General features: G+C 46.2%; 1 protein-coding gene across 1 annotated transcript; it reads right to left on the bottom strand.

Moving 5' to 3' along the window:
* Positions 1-1142: 1142 nt before the first annotated feature.
* Positions 1143-4919, bottom strand: SRSF6 (serine and arginine rich splicing factor 6). The gene is made up of 6 exons (XM_065892079.1): positions 4681-4919; positions 4306-4454; positions 2888-3012; positions 2529-2737; positions 2216-2299; positions 1143-2116 (listed from the first exon to the last, which is right to left on the bottom strand). Exons 1-6 carry the CDS (start codon positions 4785-4787, stop codon positions 1753-1755), a joined length of 1038 nt encoding a protein of 345 aa, XP_065748151.1. The 5' UTR covers positions 4788-4919; the 3' UTR covers positions 1143-1752.
* Positions 4920-19977: the final 15058 nt, after the last annotated feature.

The raw sequence follows: 19977 nt of genomic DNA, 5'->3' as shown, positions 1-19977 counted from the left end.
ATAAGGTCTTGGAAGAAGCATCAACCTTCTGGGGCACTATGTTCCTAAGATTAGGTTCTAAGATTTCATAACAGGAAGCCCAGTAATTATTAGAACAAGTCTTTTTACATGAGCAAACACTAGCAGTTACAGTGTCACTTTGGCATCTAGATCTTTGACTCAATCTTTTCCACACAGTCTCAATTTGATTAGGCTTGCCTTCTGGATTATCTGAACCTACAAACCAACTCTAGATTATGATGCTTTCTAGTTCCCCCTGCAGCACAATGAGTGGTACCCACCACACCCTAACACTACCCAGCCCGTAACACCTTATATAGATTGACAGCTCCCAGGAAGATGTTAAAGCTGAGCCATATAACCTACATCTTGATTTCAGACTAAGATTAATGAGTGCTTTTAATGAAATTACCTTATTTAAAGAATCTGGAGAAAGATATATATATATAAGGTAATTCATTTCTCAAACTGCAATCCCAACTAACTAGGCTTAACGGATGTATGGACTAATTGGTAACCCAGTAACTCCTACAAATTTGCAGTATTATAAAATTTGGTTTCCACAGTATTCATTACCCTTCATGACGAAGTACAAAAGTTTAGGGTTAACCCATTTAAATTTTTTCCAAGCCAACCACATAAAGTTCTACAAGGATGATCTAACCAATTATCACAGAACCCCACTAACTAAAGGGGACTGACTTATTAGGTGGAATTTTACTTTAATCAGTAAAACTGATTTATCAAGCGATCTGTTTTAAGTGCCTGTTAAGGATGTTTCAGTAGAAAATGAAATATTTGCTTTTCCATTTTGAATAACACACCAAATTTCTGATCAAAGAAAGGTTACTCCCATTTTTACATAACAAACATTAAAGACCACGGAACCTTTTTCTAACAAAACACTAATTACAATGACCACTTCCAGAAAGTGGGATTACCAGGCTAGATAAGATCCCAAACAACAGGAACTATTTTTTGAAGAGTTCAATCAATTTAAGTTTGAAAAAGGTTTCATTATTTAAAAAATCTATTAATTTAGGCAAAACTGTATAACAGATCGACTATAAAATCTTTTTTTAACTTAACCTGTTTAGGGGGCCAATATGACTTTGGCAAATTTGAATAACAGGACAAAATAATGTTATCCAAATTGAATAATTTATTGCTGGTCTGAGACTTGCCTTGTTTTACACTTAAGTAGAATTTACATTACTTCCACAGATAGCAGATAATCAATATTTGAAGGAATTTAAGAGTGACCTATTCAATAAGGCAATCATCTTGGTAGCAAACTTTTATTGAAATCTTACATAACTCAAGCTTTATAAAAAGCCAACATAATTGGAAATTGGGTTCTCCCTCTAAAGCCTTAAGTGTTCAAAGCTTGAAACGGTTAATTTAAAATTAAGCAAACAAATATAACAATGACAGAAACCCCTGCAGCAGATGCTGCTGAAATACTTAAAAAAAAATCTAAATGAGCTTAATCTTTACAAAAGTTATTTTAGCTCAAAAGCTATAAAATCAAAGTTATCTTAATTCTACAAAGGGAGAAGATCTTTGACTTCATGCCATTTCTTTAGAATCTCATCTTTTTCATCAAATTTGGCTACAAATCCAATTTTTGTATGCCCCTGTTTTCGGGGGACTCTTCTTGCAGAAGAGGCCAAGTACAAACGTGGAAGAGTAACTGCCTAAGCAAGTAGGAAAGTGTTCCGTAATAGTGTGCAAAGAATGTAGAGTTCTGGGTTAATCTCTGGAACTCGATCTGGATCGTGACCTTGACTTTGAATGAGATCTAGAACGGGATCTTGAAGCTCTTTTTGGTGGAGGGGACACAGAACGGGCCTTTGAGGGTGGAGCAGGTAGGGGTGAATTGGAACGAGACTGGCTCCTTGATCTGGATTTTGACTTTATATCACCTTTCCCATTTTCTTTGGGGGAACGAGATCGAGAACGAGACCTGCTTCGAGATTTCTCATATTCATCCTTCGATCTGCTCCGAGAGCGCGAACGGGAGCCTCGATCAGACTTAGGTTTAGATTTGCTTTTTGATCTAGATTTCCTGCCTTTTGAACGAGAACGTGATCGACCTTTGCTCCGAGACCTGGATCTAGACAATAAAAGCCAGATTTTTTTTTCAGTACCTTGCCAAACACATAAGCACTCTATAAAGTATGTAATTCAGAAAAACACTCAAGAACACATTTACCGGGAGCGACTTTTTGAGATACTTCGAGATCTACTGCGGCTGCTCCTACGACTCCTACTTCGTGACCTTCTTCTAGACCGTGACCTGTAACAAGAAACGCGACAATAAATCTTTATCTCAAGACATCTTGATGTGAATGTTTGTACCATTTATGAAAAATAGACTAACCAACAATTGCTCCAATGATGCAACAAAAGAAACTAAGAACTGACCTAATTTCAATTAAGCAGCAATTGAAATACTGCTGATTGAATTTTTCTTTATTTGTGGCAAATACTGTTTCCTCCCTTCTCCATATTCTTCAATAAGTTACCTTGATCTGCTTCCAGAATAAGACCGCCTGTGGCTTGTTCGTGGTTTATCTTCAATTAGTCTAATATTTCTCCCATTGATTTCCGTACCATCCAGCTTATCCAAAGCACGCTTCATGTCAGAGTAGGAGCGAAACTCAATGACGCCTTCATTTGTGCGTTCTTTGTGAGCATCCGCATAGGTTACTTCACCTGCTTGTCTCATGAAATCCTAAAAAGAGCAACAAGACACATCAGACCCAAAAATCTAAAGAAAAAACAACTATGCACTAAATCCAATCCTCAGAAACGAAAGAGCAATACAAAACCCTACCTTTTAACCATTAGTCATATCTTTTTTACCTCACATTATAGCACTCACCTTTAAATCTTGCCAACTGCAACGACTAGAAAGATTTTCTACAATAAGCCTGAATTCTGTGCGTACAGGTGGTCCATATTTGTCTCTGCCAGAGGTTCTCCGACTGCTGTATCCACCTCCACCACCTTTATCACATGAAGAGAACAATTAGATGCTTTGTAGTGATAGGGATACAAGTTTTTGAAAGTTAGTACAAACATATCAACTTTTATTTACTGGAGTAGGACTTTGCTACTATATTGCTAAACCTTTGATACAGTTGTGATTTGCCATAAATTAAATTAAGGGCAAGTCAAATAGACTAAATCCAACTAAACTCTCCTACATTCTGTTAGAAAGTGACTGCTCCTTTATTCAATTTACCTCGCTAAGTTTTATTTTACAGAACATTGTAAAATATAAAACTTAACTGATTACATGCATTTCTACATTTTACAAAAATGTTTACTAGTTACACTAAGTACTTACATCACAGTGTGAGGTTTTTGGTGGTGGTTTGGCCACAAAACACGCAAGGTAACAGTCACCTAGTTCAGATTAACCAGTTTTGTCTAACCCTTGGAATCCTCACCATCACCCTGCGTCTAATGGCAAAAGGCTGCTGTCGTCATGGCTTCCGGTAAGGTCAGCCAAAGGGTCATAGGGCAAGGGTCACACAATGTATGGAAAAGCCAAGGCCAATCAGGAAAGGCAGTCATCTTAGCCTCAGTGGACACAGCCTCAGCCCCATTGGTCACTTTCAAATTGAAACATCAAGGACTTGTTAAAAAGTTTGAATTCAACATGCAACAATTTCAACATCAAACATTTAACATAACCAAAAATCCCCCCACCTCCTCCCAATAACATGCCCCAACTAGTTCAAATACAGCATAAAGCTCATTTAAATCTACTTTGTGGTAGACTACCACATTACTTCTAAAGAATATTTCCTTTGGCCCCCGCCAATTTGAATAACACTAAAATCTACTCTTAAAACCCCACCCCCTTTCCCGCCCCGACCCCACCTCCACCCCAGCCTGTCCCCAAACTTCTAGGCTAAATCATTCACATTCCCAGCTAATGCACTGACAGGTAAGTAAGGGGCATGCAACAAATACAGCCATCCCTCACTTCCTCCGTAGGCAGAGCCCACGACAGTGCTGACAGGGGCCCAGCACGTCACCCCCTCCCAGCTTAGCAACCCCGCCCCCAAACACCCAAACCCTGGCTAGGCAAAACCCACCACCCAATCCCCGCGCTCCGGCGTCCCGTGTCTTCACCGGGCAGGCGTGAAGGCAGCGGGCCCCGGGGACACCCGAGTCAAACGACCCCGGCCACCGCGCCTGCCCGGCTGGGAGGCCCCACCCCGGCCCCCCTAAGCCTGCGCCCGCCCCCCGGGGTCCCAAGGACGCGGAGCGCGCGGGGGTGGGACTCACTGCGGCTTCCGTAGCTGTAGCCGTCACGATCGCGGCGCGGGCCCCGGGCGTGCTCCACGATCACGCGCTCGCCGCAGAGCTCCTTGCCGTTCAGCTCGTAAACGGCGTCGTCGGCGTCGCGGGAGTCCTCGAACTCCACGAAGCCGTACCTGAGGGGCGGTGCGAGGGCGGGAGACCGGCGGGAGTCGTTAGGCCGGGGGCGCGCACGCACGCGCCCCCGCTCCCCCCGCGCGCTCCCGCAGCCCCGCGCCGCCGCCATCTTGGCGGCCCTGCCACGCGGCGCCGCGGCCTTGGCCGTCTCCTCCTTCCGACGTTACCCTGCCGCCACAGGCCCGGGGCGCTGCGGCCGGACGTGGGCACCCAGGCTAGACTCACCCATTTTTAAGGTCTATTTCGAGAAGGCGGCCATAGCCACTGAAAAAGCGCTGGATGTCCTTCTCCCGGACGTTGTAGCTCAGGCGTCCTATGTAGACGCGCGGCATGTCCGTGGCGGGCGAGGGGCCCGAGGGCTGGCTGTCGAACGGCGGACCGCAAGGCAGAAGCCGCGGTGCGGGTGCGGGGACGGCGAGAGCCCGGACACACACCTCCCTCCGCAGCGGCGGCCGAGTCCAGCCACACAATGGTGCGCGCGCGCCTGGGCTACGCTATAAGGGCGGGCGGCTGTGGGAGGGGCCCGGCGTGTGGCGTCAGCGCGCTGCACCTACCCTCCCGCGCTTTAAGCCGGAGCGCTGGGCGCGAGGGTGACTTGCGAGTTCTTCGCCCGCCAAGTTTTGGGGAAGTGAGGGTCTAGCAGCTCACCGAATTTTCTCCACACATCCTTGTAAACGTCGTATTCCGTCTCCAGCCGCGGACTTGTTTTCTAATTTGTACTTAAAATAAAAAAACGAACCGTTCCTCTGTGTGATCTCTCCAGGACTGGCGCTAGGAGAATCCCTTTTTTCATTGGTTCTCGAGGTTGTCATGATAGGCCTCCGCGGTCTCTGATTGGTCCCGGGAAACGAGGCTCGAATTTTCTCCGCGGGTCGTTCGGCTCACGCTCGGCTGGTGGGGAAGGTGCTTTCGGACACAGTCGATTAGGTACCCTTTTCCACAGCGTACGAGGTTTGCGCTCCGAGGTCGTGGGGACCCGGCCGGGCGCGCACAGCCCTGCTGGCTTTCTGTCCCTCTTGGTCTCACAGCCGTCATCGTGGTCTCACTTCACCGCCTCCCTGTACGTCCACCTCTCCTTCCATGGGTCTTTCTTGGAGCACTGGCACCTGGAGCCACCTATAGATTGAGGTGTATATGGCAGTCTCACGCTCGCTGTAATTGCCGACGAAAGGAGCAGGGCCAAGGCCTCTGGCCCAAGAAAGTTGAGCAAGACCTGGCAGTCCTGCCCCAGAGGTACGCTCATGTTCTCCCCACTGTGGAGAGTCCGTTGTCCCAACGCGATCCCTTCCCCCATTGGTTTGGAAAGCATCTTATCTATGTTGCAGAAACGCACATTTTGGAGTTTTATCACTAGAGATGCCATTTAAAGCTGGAGAACTAGATGAAAACCACAGAGGAATAAGTATAAGTGGAGAGCAGAAGACCCTGGAGTCCTCTGAAACTTCAGTTCAGGAAAAGGTGCTGGGAAGAAGTGACCAGAGAGGTGGGAAGGAGAGCTGGAGGGCGTGGTGTCACACAGCTGAGACGAAATGGCATCACGGGGATAATACTGGCTGTTTAGGTATCTCCGTATATTCCAGCTCTTCGTGAGTGGGGCAACCTTGATATTCTACAGGTTCTGTTGAAAGGGGGCGATTTTGCCCCCACCAAGGGACATTTGGCAAAGTCTGGGGGTCTGTTGGCTGTTACGACTAGGGGAGGGTGAGTGTTAATAACTGGCATCTGACGGTAGAGACTACACTGTCTGTGCTTAAAGTTAGGTAAGTAAAATATATAGGTGGATCTTAAAAAAGTTGTGTGTGGCATATAGTAATTAGGGAAAGAAGAATTAACGGGATAACATTTTTTTCACTCATTGAATTGTCAATATTTTAAAGTTTGCTCAAATTCATTGTTGGAGGGGAATTCCCTGGCTGTCCAGTGGTTAGAACTCCATGCTTTCACTGCCTTAGCGCACAGGTTTGATCTCTGGTTGGGGAACTAAGATCCCACAAGCCAGGCAAAAATTCATTGTTGGCAAGAGGTGAACCAGGAAATGCCACTCTGAATATTCCTTTTGGGAAGGTAATGGGGTGGTACTTAGAAGCATATGGGGAGTGGGGTGTCACCTCCTCTCTCCTTTCGGTTCATTTGCCCAAAGAGAAAGATGTAGCTGATGTCCTCCACACTCTCTCACCTCTCTTTCTCCAGAGCCCAGTGACGACTCTTTTTTTTTTTTTGGTCGCACAGCAGCATGCAGGATCTTAGTTCCCCGACCAGGAATTGCAGTCATGTCCCCTGCAGTGGAAGCACTAGACCGCCAGGGAAGTACCACCCACTGACTACTCTTAACAAAAAATTTGAGTTGCCTAAGAGGTAACAGTCTCAAGTAGCATCACTGAAGGGAGTGTTGGGTCATCAGCTTTCTGTGGAGTCTTGCTGATAATCTAACTCACCTCTGTTGATATTTTGGAAGAACAACTCAAAGGAGAGATGATGGATGTACAGCATGTGGCGGTGTCTGAAGTGTCTATAAACATGGTGGCAGATACAGGTCACTGCTCATTTGAAAGTTGTGGAGTGCTGACAGGAGTGTGTCAGAAAGAGAGGGAGAGGAGCCTCAATCTGATACGGAAGAGAGTTAATAACTTCAAATCCATAATTACCCAGATTGTAAAGCACAGTCTGGAGCAGGGCATAGTTGTGATTTTCAATCCAGTGGGTATACTTACTTTTGGAAACCAAAAGTATTTCCCAGCATTGTAAGCTGGATTCTGATAGGCTGTCTTATGTTTGAAAAATTTATCATTCCAGAGGCTGTCAATTTGAACGGATTTTGGGAAAACATGGCAACTCAAGAGGGTGGAGTGCAATGACTGTGGCAAGCTATGGCCCCAGACCAAATCAGGCCTGCTTTCGGGTTTTGTAAATAAAGTTCTGTTAGAGCACCGCCACACCCTCTTACTTACCTAGTGTCTGCTCTTAAGCCACAACAGCGATATTGAGTAGCAGAGACTGCCCACAAAGCCTAAGATATACACTAGTTGGTTCTTCACAGAAAAAGTTTGCCTACCCCTGGTCCATGTTAGGGACTTTAAAGATGCCTGTGGTATGTTGTTAAGTGAGAAAGGCTAGTTTTAATATATGCATGACTCTTTCTTTTTTTTTTTTTTTTTTTTTGCTGTACGTGGGCCTCTCACACGGGCCCAGCTGCTCCGCGGCACGTGGGATCTTCCCGGACCGGGGCACGAACCCGTGTCCCCTGCATCGGCAGGTGGACTCTCAACCACTGCACCACCAGGGAAGCCCTGACCCTATTCTTATAAACAACAACAATCACCCCAAGCCTCAACCCTATATATGAACGTATATGTGTGTAAGGGTTGGGTTTGTGGTTGTCTTTGAGCATCCGTGGGGGTGAGTCCTACCCAATCATGTCCCCGCTAATCCTCTCCTAGCATTCCTTACTCCTCCTCCCACTTGCTTCTTACTGTGCCTTGAATGTGCCAAGCACCCACCCACCACAGGGCCTTTGCCCTGACTGTCTCCCAGTATCTGGAGCTCTCTTTTCTAATGGTTTGTTCCCTCATTTCTGGTTTCTGCTCAAAATCACCTTATCACTCCTCTAACCACTCACTTTATTTTATTTTTTCCCAGTTTTATTGAGATAGTATTGACATATAACACATGTAAGTTTAAGATGTAAAATGTGATGATTTGATACATGTATATGTTGCAAAACGATTACCACAATAAGGTTAGTTAAGACCTAAATGTAAGGCCAGAAACTATCAAACTCTTAGAAGAAAACATAGGCAGAACACTCTATGACATAAATCACAGCAAGATCCTTTTTGACCCACCTCCTAGAGAAATGGAAATAAAAACAAAAATAAACAAATGGAACCTAATGAAACTTAAAAGCTTTTGCACAGCAAAGGAAACCATAAATAAGACCAGAAGACAACCCTCAGAATGGGAGAAAATATTTGCAAATGAAGCAACTGACAAAGGATTAATCTCCAAAATTTACAAGCAGCTCATGCAGCTCAATAACAAAAAAACAAACAACCCAATCCAAAAATGGGCAGAAGACCTAAATAGACATTTCTCCAAAGGAGATATACAGATTGCCAACAAACACATGAAAGATGCTCAACATCACTAATCATTAGAGAAATGCAAATCAAAACTACAATGAGGTGTCACCTCACACCGGTCAGAATGGCCATCATCAAAAAATCTAGAAACAATAAATGCTGGAGAGGGTGTGGAGAAAAGGGAACACTCTTGCACTGTTGGTGGGAATGTGAATTGGTACAGCCACTGTGGAGAACAGTATGGAGGTTCCTTAAAAAACTACAAATAGAACTACTGTATGACCCAGCAATCCCACTACTGGGCATATACCCTGAGAAAACCATAATTCAAAAAGAGTCATGTACCAAAATGTTCATTGTAGCTCTATTTATAATAGCCAGGAGATGGAAGCAACCTAAGTGTCCATCATCGGATGAATAGATAAAGAAGATGTGGCACATATATACAATGCAATATTACTCAGCCATAAAAGGAAAAGAAATTGAGTTATTTGTAGTGAGGTGGATGGACCTAGAGTCTGTCATACAGAGTGAAGTAAGTCAGAAAGAGAAAGACAAATACCATATGCTAACACATATATGGAATCTAAGAAAAAAAAATGTCATAAAGAACCTAGGGGTAAGACGGGAATAAAGACACAGACCTACTAGAGAATGGACTTGAGGACACGGGGAGGGGGAAGGGTAAGCTGGGACAAAGTGAGACAGTGGCATGGACATATATACACTACCAAATGTAAAATAGATAGCTAGTGGGAAGCAGCCGCATAGCACAGGGAGATCAGCTCGGTGCTTTGTGACCACCTAGAGGGGTGGGATAGGGAGGCTGGGAGGGAGGGAGACGCAAGAGGGAAGAGATATGGGAACATATGTATATGTATAACTGATTCACTGTTATAAAGCAGAAACTAACACACCATTGTAAAGCAATTATACGCCAATAAAGATGTTAAAAAAAAGGTACAAACTTCTAGTTATAAGATAAGCACTAGGGATGTAATGCACAACATAATGAACAGGGCTAACACTGCTGTGTGATGTGTAGGAAAGTAGTTAAGACAGTAGATCCTGAGAGTTCTCATCACAAGGACAAAACATTTTTTTCCTTTTTCTTTTTCTTGTACCTTTATGAGGTGATGGATACTAAATAAACTTATTATAGTAATCATTTCACAATATAGGTAAGCCAAAACATTATGTTGTACATCTTAAACTTCTACAGTGATGTATGTCAATTATATCTCAAGAAAACTGGGGACAAATGAAGTAAATTAAAAACAAACAAACCAAAAAATGAGGTTAGTTAACACCTCCATCCCCTCACATAGTGACAATTTTTGGGGAATGTGTGTGGTGATGATTTTTAAAGTCTACTCTCTTAACAACTTTTAAGTTGTTAATACAGTATTGTTAATTATTAATTATAGTCACCATGCTGTATATGAGATTCCCCAGAACTTATTCATCTTAGAGCTGGGAGTGTGTAACGTTTGACCTGCATCTCCCAATTTCTCCCACTCCCCAGCCCCTGGCAACCAGTATTCTACTCTGTTTCTATAAGTTCGACTTTTTTGGACTCTGTGTATAAGTGCAAACACGCAATATTTGTCTTTTTCTGTCTGACTTACTTGGCTTAGTATAATGCCCTCAAGGTCCACCTATGTTGTAGCAAAAGGCAGGGTTTCCTTCTTTTTTATGGCTGAATAACATTCCATTGTGTGTGTGTATATATCACATTCCTCACATTTTTTTTCTTTTTGGCTACGCAGTGAGGCACGTTGGATCTTCGTTCCCCGACCAGGGATTGAACCTGCGCCCCTGCAGTGGAAGTGCAGAGTCTTAACCACTGGACTGCCAGGGAAGTCCCTCCCCACGTTTTCTTTTCTTTTTTTTTTTTTAATTAATTTTATTTATTTTTGGCTGTGTTGGGTCTTCGTTTCTCTGCGAGGGCTTTCTCTAGTTGCGCCAAGCGGGGGCCACTCTACATCGCGGTGCGCAGGCCTCTCACTATCGCGGCCTCTCTTGTTGCGGAGCACAGGCTCCAGACGCGCAGGCTCAGTAGTTGTGGCTCACGGGCCTACTTGCTCCGCGGCATGTGGGATCTTCCCAGACCAGGGCTCGAACCCGTGTCCCCTGCATTGGCAGGCAGATTCTCAACCACTGTGCTACCAGGGAAGCCCCCCTACGTTTTCTTTATCCATTCTTTTGTTGATGAACACTTAAGTTGTTTCTATGTGTTGGCTACCGTGAATAATGCTGCAGTGAACATGAGAGTACAGTTATCTCTTTGAGACAGCACTTTCATTTCTTTTGGATATACTGTATACCCAGAAGTGGAATTAAAAATAAGTCTATTTTTAATTTTTTAAAGAACCTCCACATTGTTTCCATAGTGTCTGCACCAATTTACACTCCCACCTTCTCCCCGCATCCTCACTTTTTGATCATAGCCATTCCGACAGGTGTGAGGTGATACGGTGATCACCCACTTTAAACCAGCATCCCTCCCTGTACTTTCTTACCCTGTTGTATTTTTCTTTATCAAACTTTCACCACGTGACATGTATTTATTTACTCTCTCCCCACCCCCACTAGAGCATAAGAGTCATTAGCACGGGGATGTCGTCTGTCTCTTCACTGCTGTATCCCCAGTATGGAGGAAAGTGCCAGGCCCACAGTAAGTGCTCAGCATGGTGACTGTTCAGAGCCCAGGAACTGAGGCTGTCCATCCAGCAGATACCCGCGCTGAAGGGCTCACTGAGACATGCTGGTGGGATGGAATCTTCCTCCTTCTGGCTCCTGCTCACCCACTCGTGTTGCCCATACACTTACCCGCTCCGAGGGCTGAGAGGTGTGCAGAGATGTCCACTCCAGATCCCACACTTCCTCCACACAAGCTTATCTAGACAGAGGGAGAAGGCTGGGGTGCCTATGGAGACACCAGAATTCTCATACATTGTCAGTAGGGATGCAACTTAATACAGTTGCTTTGGAAGACTGGCTGGTAGGGTCCACTAAAGGGGAAACCTGCTAAGTGCTTACCCCATAACCTAACAATCCCACACCCAACAGAACCATGTACATTTGCTCTCCTTAGGGAACGTGCTAGAAATTCACAACAGCATAATGTGTAGCAGCCCCCAAATTGGAAATCACTCAGATGCCATCAACAGGAGAATGGACAAATTAGTTGTGGTTTATTCACACAGCAACGAGAAGGAATTACAACCATACACAGCAAAGTCAGTGGCTCTCACAATGATGTAGCCCTCTGAGCGAGATGCACGGGAATCCGTACTCTATGATTCCATGTATATAAAACTGAAAAAAACAACCAAAATGAGGCTATGGTGTTAGAAGTTAGGACCGGGAGTCTGGGGAGTGACTAGAGAGGAGGCTTCTGGCGTTCTGGTCATATTTTGTTTCTTGAGCTGGGGGCTAGTTACACAGTGTGCTGTGTTTGTGAAAATTCATTAAGGTGTACGCTTATGATTTGTGCACCTTGCTGTATGTGTGTGGTACTTCAATGGAAAATTAAAGAAAAAAGATAATAAATCTCTCGCAAAGAAAATTGTAACTTACTTGACCTGGAGCCCTCTGGATCCTGCTGGGGACTAAAGGTCTACTGAGGACTTGATTCATAATTTTTGCCCATGAATGTTGATTTGAATCCATTAGTTGCTGTGTGTGCTTCCAAATGGTTTTCTGTAAGCTAATTGCTTCTTGGCTGGGAAGATGTGGCTCTGTCGCCACCTGGTGGCTATTTGTTATTACAGTGGTAGATAAATTCCACCTGCTGCCTCGTCCACGCCTCTTGAAGCTCAGTGACAAGGCCTTTGAAGGTCCCTGAATCCAAATCTTCTAATTGTCAAGCCCTTACCCAGAGGTTTTCTGGCCCTTACTTGAACACCTCCCCTGATGGAGAGTTCACTGACTAACTGGGCAGCCAAGTCCATTCTTGGACATCTTGCACTGTGATTAAATTCTTTGTAGAAAGTAAAAAAGTTGCTGCCTTGAACTGTCTACCCACGGGTTCTGATTGTGCCTCCGAGGCTGTTCAGTAGCCACATCTGTTTCCCACACATAGGTCTTTCAGATGTTTGGGGGCAGCACACAGACCCTCTCCCTGTTCATGCCCCCTCTTTTGGCTAAATGTCTACAGTTTCTGCCAAATCTTTCCTGGGGCCTGCTTTCAAGTCCATTTGTCACCTTGGCTGCTGGCTGCTCGTGTGTGGAGACTCATCTGTGGTCCTCTTCAGGTGCGGCCCTAAGAGCCAAGCTCATCCCCTTGGGCTTGTCTGGACGTGCCCGTTGCTGCTGCCGCCATACTGTTCTCTGGGCCAGTTAAGAGCTTCGGCCGCTGTTGGCATAGGTGGCGGCTTCTGTCTTATTCCTCACTCAGCCCTGCCTCTCTTGCTGTGCGGAACCAAATGGGGATTGAGAAGCTCCTGGAATACCCCACTGTGGCAAAAAATGTTTGTCTTGTGAATGGAAGCAGGCTAGGCAGCAGGATGGAAATCCAGTGCTCATAGGCAGGTGGACTCAGAATCATTGCTCCAATTTCTGGGGCAGCCGGGAGGCAGAAGTGCCGATGAGAAAGGTCCGAGTTGGCCATGTGTCAGGTGAAGAAAACGAGGCCGTGGAGGAAATCCGAAAAGAATGACTACAGAACCCACAGCCGACTTCAGCCAGTGCTGTGGGCTCCAAGCCTGTCAGAGTCCCATGAGAGGCAATGCTGGGTCCCCTCACAGACGTTCCCCGAGGCCGCTGCATGTAGGTTTCTGTTCTTCCACCTGGCACTGAGCTTGGCTTGCAGACATTTTACCCATCATCAGTTCCACATGCTGTTATTTGGGGAAATTTAAGCTGAAGCTGATTGCCTTGTCAGTGCTTGTGCTTCTCACTACAGCTCTTACCCTGGCAGCAAAAGCTACATCGCATGGTGGCCCTCTAACGTCGTAGGGCAGAGAATGTGAGTGGAACGTGCTGGAGAGCATCCAGGGGTGTGCCCAGCGGACGAAATCCACTCCTAGCAGAGGGAGGGGAAGTAAGTCTTTTTAAAGGCATCTTGCATGGTCCCGGCACTCTGTGAGGCTCAGGGGACATAACCGGTGTGAAAACAGACCCAGTCAGGCCCTCCAAAAACGAGTCCCAAAGCAGTGGTCCTTGGACACTGGCCAGCATGATTTCAACTCAAAGCTATGCAGGCTCCATCCCTCAGAGCCGGGGTCAGTGGGTATGGGGCAGAGCCTGGGAATCTGCATGTTTAACATCCTCCTGCGTGATTGTAAAGCAGATGGTCAAGTGACCATGCTCGGGAATTACTGGCCTGGGGTCTTACTACTCAAAGCGTGGTCTGTGGACCTCCCACCCATCAGCATTCCCTGAGAGCGTGTTAGACAGGCAGGATCTCAGACCCCATCCCAGACCTACTGAATCATAACAGGCATTTTAACAAGATTCCGGGGGGATTCGTGTGCACATTCAAGTTTGAGAAGCATTGCCAGTGCAAGGTGCAAGGGAGTCGTTCTTTTGACCCTACTTGTATATTATTTTGATAAGAGGAAGAGTGTATTCATGCATTACTCGGTAATTAAAATAAATGAATGAAAATCTTTACCAAAACTGGGAAAATCTTGTACGTGAATGTTCACAGCAGCTCTGCCCATAATAGCTCCAAACTACAAACAGCCCAGGTGAATGGATAAACAGATTCACAAAATACTACTCAGCAATAAGAAGGAACAATGTGGATTAATGCATTATACTATGTGGAAGGAGCTGGACTCAAAAATCTGCATGCTGTGTGAATTCACTTATATGATGTTCTGGAAAAGGCAGAACTAAAGGGACGGGTTGTGGGGCCTGGTGTTTGGAGGGGAGGATTGACTGCAGAGGGGCAGGAAGGAACTTTCTGGAGTGAGGGAAATGTTCCATGTCATGACTGTGGTGGTGTGTACACAAACGTATGCATTAACCAAAACTCATTGAAATGGATGCTTAAAATGGGTGTATTTGTACGTAGATTATATATCAATAAAAATGATTAAAAAAAAAAGACATGTAACAAGACCAAGACCATCAAGTGCTTCCTACCGACTGTACTGTTTCCAGACAGCCTAGGTTAAGCCTCTCCCCGTTGCCCTGCACTCCACCCCCCATACCTGAGCTTCCTACTCACCCTGCCAAAAATGAGTACTGGCCCTCCAGGCCTGAAGGGGGTGCTGTGCCCCGCAATGTCTCACTGTAATAGTCCACTAGGGGACTTTCCTGGTGGCGCAGTGGTTGAGAACTCGGAGTTCGAGCCCTGGTCCGGGAAGATCCCAAATGCTGCGGAGTCCCCTGAGGACTCTGGGAGCCAGTGCACACACACCTCAGACTGGCGAAGAGAATGGCCTTTGCGCAACTGAGAGGTTTCGCAGCGGTACATCAGCTGGCCAGCCGTGTTGGAGGAGGGCTGCTTCCAGGAGCGTTCACTCCCTGCCACTTCCAGCTTGCCCAAGTGGCCAGCTGTTTCCTACAGCCAGAAATCAAGCCCTGGGGCAGAGAGGCACAGGTGTTGCCAGCACTGCAACCTTGGCTGTGGAGGTGAGTGTTGAGAAGAGGAAGCAGCTAGCTCGGCATCTGCCACGGGCATGTCGACTTCCTCGCCTTGCAATTCCGTTTTCAAGGCATCTTCCCCTGATAAGAATGGATTGATGTACGGTTTCTTGTGAACTGATCTGGGCGCTTTTGTCATGCAGCACACGCCAGTCCCCCCACCCCTTCCCTGCCTTCACCAGCTCCACCTTGAAATGCCAACCCCAGTGATTGCTGCTCTGCCCTTCTCATAAAAAGTTCAATAATAAAACCAGTAGAAATAATTACTCGGGGCCTCAGATTTTGGATACTAGCTGGTGAAAAGCATGATACAAGGCTGGAGACCAGATGGGCTTCAGCTGTAGGAGCAGCCTGGCAGATGTCTGGAGGTGGGGAGGGTGGAGGTCAGGGGACTGGCCCAGTGGCGCACTCCTGGTAGGGGTTGTGGGCTGTTTCAAGAGTGAATGTCCGTGTTTCAAAACTTTGGCCGCCAATGTTTTGGATGTGACTTGGAGGAGTGCCTAAAAGGAAAGGGTGGAGGGCTTTGGAATTATCCAAATTTCACCTTTCTGACAGTGTGCCAAGTCATCTTGTGCCCCTGAGCCTTATTCCTCATCTGTAGAATGGACATAACTGTAGGATGAAGCTGTAGAGTTGAGTTGAGCAGTAGTTAAGATAGTGTATCTGCAGTGCACAGCCCGGTAGACCAGATGTCAGCAAATGTTTTCTGTAAAGGGTGAGGCAGTGCATGCTCTGGCTTTGTGGGTTAAATCTCTGTTTCACCTACTCCGATCTGCCCTTCTAAGGCTCAAGCCCCCAGGCTGACCCCTGGGGTAGGGAATGGGCAGAATGGGGAGGTTTTAATTTCTCTCTCTTAGAGGGAAGCAATGTTTCCTACTCACCTTTGTCCTCCTTCGGGCTCAGCATAGGGCCTGGTGCATAGTAGGTGCTCTGGAAAAACAGCATATGACACTGGGAAGAGAATGGCCTTTGGAGTCAAGCAGACCTGGGTCCAAATCCTGTGACTAAGAAAGAAAGGAAAAAAATTAAAGAAATGTGTTAAGGAAAAAAATTATTCACCACCCTTGTTAAAAAACGGGAAAGCAGACTCAATTCAGGGGGGAAAATTGAGGTAAGTGTAGGGGCTACTGCATTGGGGTTTTGTGGTAGGGAGAGAGATTTAGCTCAACTCCGAATACAATAAGGAAAACAAGTAATTTATAGCCAAAGAGCGTGGTGTGTCAGGTTGACAGATGGAAAATTATCAAGAGGAAACATCAGGAGTAAGGGGCGATTCTGGTTAAACCAACCGAAAAGGATTCTTGCTGAAGGCGGGCCAGGGGGATTTGTCATCACCTGGGGGATGGTAGAAGATGAGGAACCTGATTAAATATTGACTGTGTTCAGATATCAAGGGTGGGGAACTCTGGTGAAACCACCTTAGCAGAATTCTTGCAAAAATTGTACATATTAGCAGAGATGAACACAGAAGCTTCGAAATCAGACCCTAGCTGGGGAGAGAGTTCAGAGGTTAAAGTTTGGTCAAGGAGAGATTCTTTGTCACCTAAGCTAGCATACTTCCCTTCTCTGAGCCTCTTCATCTGTAAAATGGGCGTGATAATCCTACCTACTGCATAAGGTTGTTGCAAGTGTGAATGGAGATCGTGGGAAAAAGCGTGGATGCTGAAAAACTTCTTCCTATAAAGGAAGCATAAAGTCTCCACCTTCGATGATTTTTGACTCAACCCCTTAGGCCCCCTGGATTGCCGGTCATTTCTTGTCTTTAGTCTTCACCAATAGCCCTCTCTGGCCGCTCTTGGGATCTGTGGGTGGGTGGGAGATGGAACCATGGGAGAAGAGAGGTTGTCTGTAAAGAGGGTGAGGGAGAGAGTCATGCTTCCTGTTACGAATTCAGGGCCAGGCTGGCAGTAACAGCAGACAATCAGTTTTTGCCCCAAGGGCTCAGTGTTGGCTATGAAAAATTAATGGCCAGGAAAGGTGTCTGCCAATTATTTTTCCACTCAAGGCGCAGAGATTACAGAAACACAGTGGAGCCCATTTCAGATCCAGGCCTCCCAGCGCTGGCTGGCAATTACCCCCCTACTGACTTCCCTCCCGGGAGAGTGTGGAAGTCAGGGGTCTCTCTTTGGGGGCAGGCTCAGACTTCCAAGTATATGCAGAACATTCCATGATTCCACAGAGAAGAGGGTAAGGGAAGAAAGGACACACGTGGATCTTGAAGCAGGCTCTGAGACGAGGATTTGAGTCCATGGAGTTTATTTGGGAGGCGATCCTGGGAAACACCAGGAGGGAAGGGAAGCGAGGTGGGGAAGGGACAGAGCTTAGAGGTGTATTATCAAGCCAGTTACATTGTGGACAATGGAGCTTAATCTCACCTGGGGACTCTGGAAATGGTGTAGCATATACACTTCAAAATGACCCCATTGGAGGGTGAAGGAGTGGGGGTATTTACACTCTTGTGGATCATTGGTTGAGGGCTGCTGCAGGGGTGTTAATTACCCAGTGCTTCTGGCCTGTTTCACTTGGTGGCCAAGACAGTCCTCAGGCAGGAAATGCAGGTGTTGGCAGCTGGCATGCCTTGAAATGGTAAGGCCTGGTGAATTCAAGCCAGGCACCCATAGAGACCTACTGTGGTCCAGGCACTTAACATCTGCCATCTCATTTAACCTCTGCATATATCCAAGACTGAATCTTAGTTTACCTCCTCTTCTCAGTCCTACTCCTTAGGACTGGGACTAGGGTGAGAGTGAGGCCTTCGTGCCAGGCTCAACATTTAAGGGGGCACCAAAAAACATGGCCATCAAATAATATTTTAACGCAACGTTTAAAAAAGAAGGAATGAAGGGGGGTGGTGGGATGAATTGGGAGATAGGGGTTGACATCTATACAGTAACATGTATAAAATAGATAGCTAATAAGAGCCTGCTGTATAGCACAGGGAACTCTACCTCACTTCACCATACAGTAGAAACTAACACAACATCGTAAAACAACTATGCCCCAATTTTTAAAAAAAGGAATAAATGCAAAAAAAATCCACAATGAAAAAGATATCAGAATTTAAAATCTAGACAGGATCAGTAACAGTGCCAAGCCATATTGAAGCCTGAGGCAAAGGAAAAATCAGTAGTACTGATCTTGTTCATCATGGATTTTTTCTGGCATTCATTTTGATTAAAAAAATATTGCACTAGAACATTATTTGTCTTGATCACTGAGTTTTTTGGCATGCCCTTGTATCTGGTGCCCGAGGCAGTACCTCATTCGTCTCACCTTTGTCTTGGTCCCGTTGCAGCCCTTTGTCATCCCCATCTTGGTAGGTTGCACTCAGTCCACTCAGGGGCTCAAGCCAGAAATCTGGGCTCCTCTGTGGCCCCTCTCCTTTCCATTACTCATCTCTCAATCCTACCTCCAAGCATCTCTCAAGTCTATCCTCCTTTCTCCATCTCCTTTGCCACCACTTCTCCACAATGGGGCCCCCCTTTGTGGGCTCCCTTTGGCGACAGGAAGAGCTTCTTGGATGACCCTGTGGGCTCTGCTGTGCACTGCAACACCCACGTCAGTGTTTCCGGCAGACACACTAGCGCCTCTTTCTCTGCCCCTCTCATTTCCTTCCCTTCCCCAAGTCCTCCCACACCTGTGTGAGTCCTTACACTATGAAACATCTTATTCCCATAGCACTTGCAGAGGCTCTAATTTCTGTGACTAAAGCCTGATGGCTACCCCACCTTTCTCCACCATCTCAGCTGCTCCAGGTGGGCATGGGCGTATCCTGAGGCACAGTCTCCTCTTAGAGCCTCAACAAAGCAAAACTCCCTCTGATCTGTCCTTATCCCCTTACCTACTGGGATTGCTAGTTTCTTGCCTTCCCATTTTGGGGTGAGAGAGGTAGGGGCACTGGGTCCCTGAGGCCCAGTCAATGTCTTTCTCCTATTCGCATTGTTTCCAAGTCTCCCTCCTTCCTTGGGTCCACCTCCAGCTCTAGAAGAGATCACCTTCTTCTCGTGGGGTGGGCACTTTCCTGACCTCTTTTCCTGACTCCCATCTCCTGATTGCTCATAATAAACTCCAGATTTAGGCTTTGCCCTTGATATGTAAAAGGAAGATTCTGGAATTAAGAAACTCTATTTTTTTTTTTCCTCCCATGGCCAGATTTTAAGACTACCGTCTCTAGACAGACTCAAAGCCAAACTATGACCTCTTTATTTCAGGTGGTGTCTGCACTCCTTTTAAGGTAATACATGTCTTTGATTGAATGGGGCGGGGGTGGGGTGGGGTGAAGGGACACATAACATCATGATTCATGGGGATGCAAAATAGATGGATCCATTTGATAGTTTCAAAAACATTATCCCCTTTACGCAGTGAAATGAGTCCCCAAGTTCCCAGTATCTTTGCCCCTCTCTGGGCATTCACTGTTTCAGGAGAGTTCCAGCAAGTTCTCCTGTTTAGCATTACTTCCCCACATCAGAGCCATATTTGTCTTGGGCACATGGATGGCTTCTTTGCTCACTTATTTATGTCCTGAGTGGACAAAGTGGTTCCTTGAACCGTTGGTGGTACAATCCACACTTTGGGTGGGCATTTCCGTAAGGAAAAGAGAGACCTGGATTCTAGTCCTGGCCCTGTCTGGGTCTAAAGTCCTTGAGTGGAAAATAGTACCCTCCCCCACCATGTGGGTTGTTGGAAGGACCAAACAAGATAATGGGTGTAGAGTGGAGCTTTACATAGCAGCTGGCACAGACTGAGTGTACTCTTGGTATCTGTTTCCTTTCCTCCTCTACCTCCCTGTCTCCTCAACTTCCTGCCATCCCCTGCCCTCTGAGCTGAGCCTCCCTGTACC

Source organism: Phocoena phocoena, chromosome 15 (genome assembly GCF_963924675.1).
Source record: "Phocoena phocoena chromosome 15, mPhoPho1.1, whole genome shotgun sequence".
Lineage (NCBI taxonomy): Eukaryota > Metazoa > Chordata > Mammalia > Artiodactyla > Phocoenidae > Phocoena > Phocoena phocoena.
The sequence above is the reverse complement of the archived record's forward strand: the minus strand, read 5'-3'. Positions and strand labels throughout refer to the sequence as shown.

Excerpts from the sequence above, each read along its gene's own strand:
- SRSF6 (XM_065892079.1), bottom strand. The coding sequence starts at position 4,787 with ATGCCGCGCGTCTACATAGGACGCCTGAGCTACAACGTCCGGGAGAAG. Across the intron at positions 2,300-2,528 it reads TATTCTGGAAGCAGATCAAG|GTCACGGTCTAGAAGAAGGT; the intron begins GTAACTTATTGA and ends TTCTTGTTACAG. Across the intron at positions 2,117-2,215 it reads ATCTCAAAAAGTCGCTCCCG|ATCCAGGTCTCGGAGCAAAG; the intron begins GTAAATGTGTTC and ends TTTATTGTCTAG.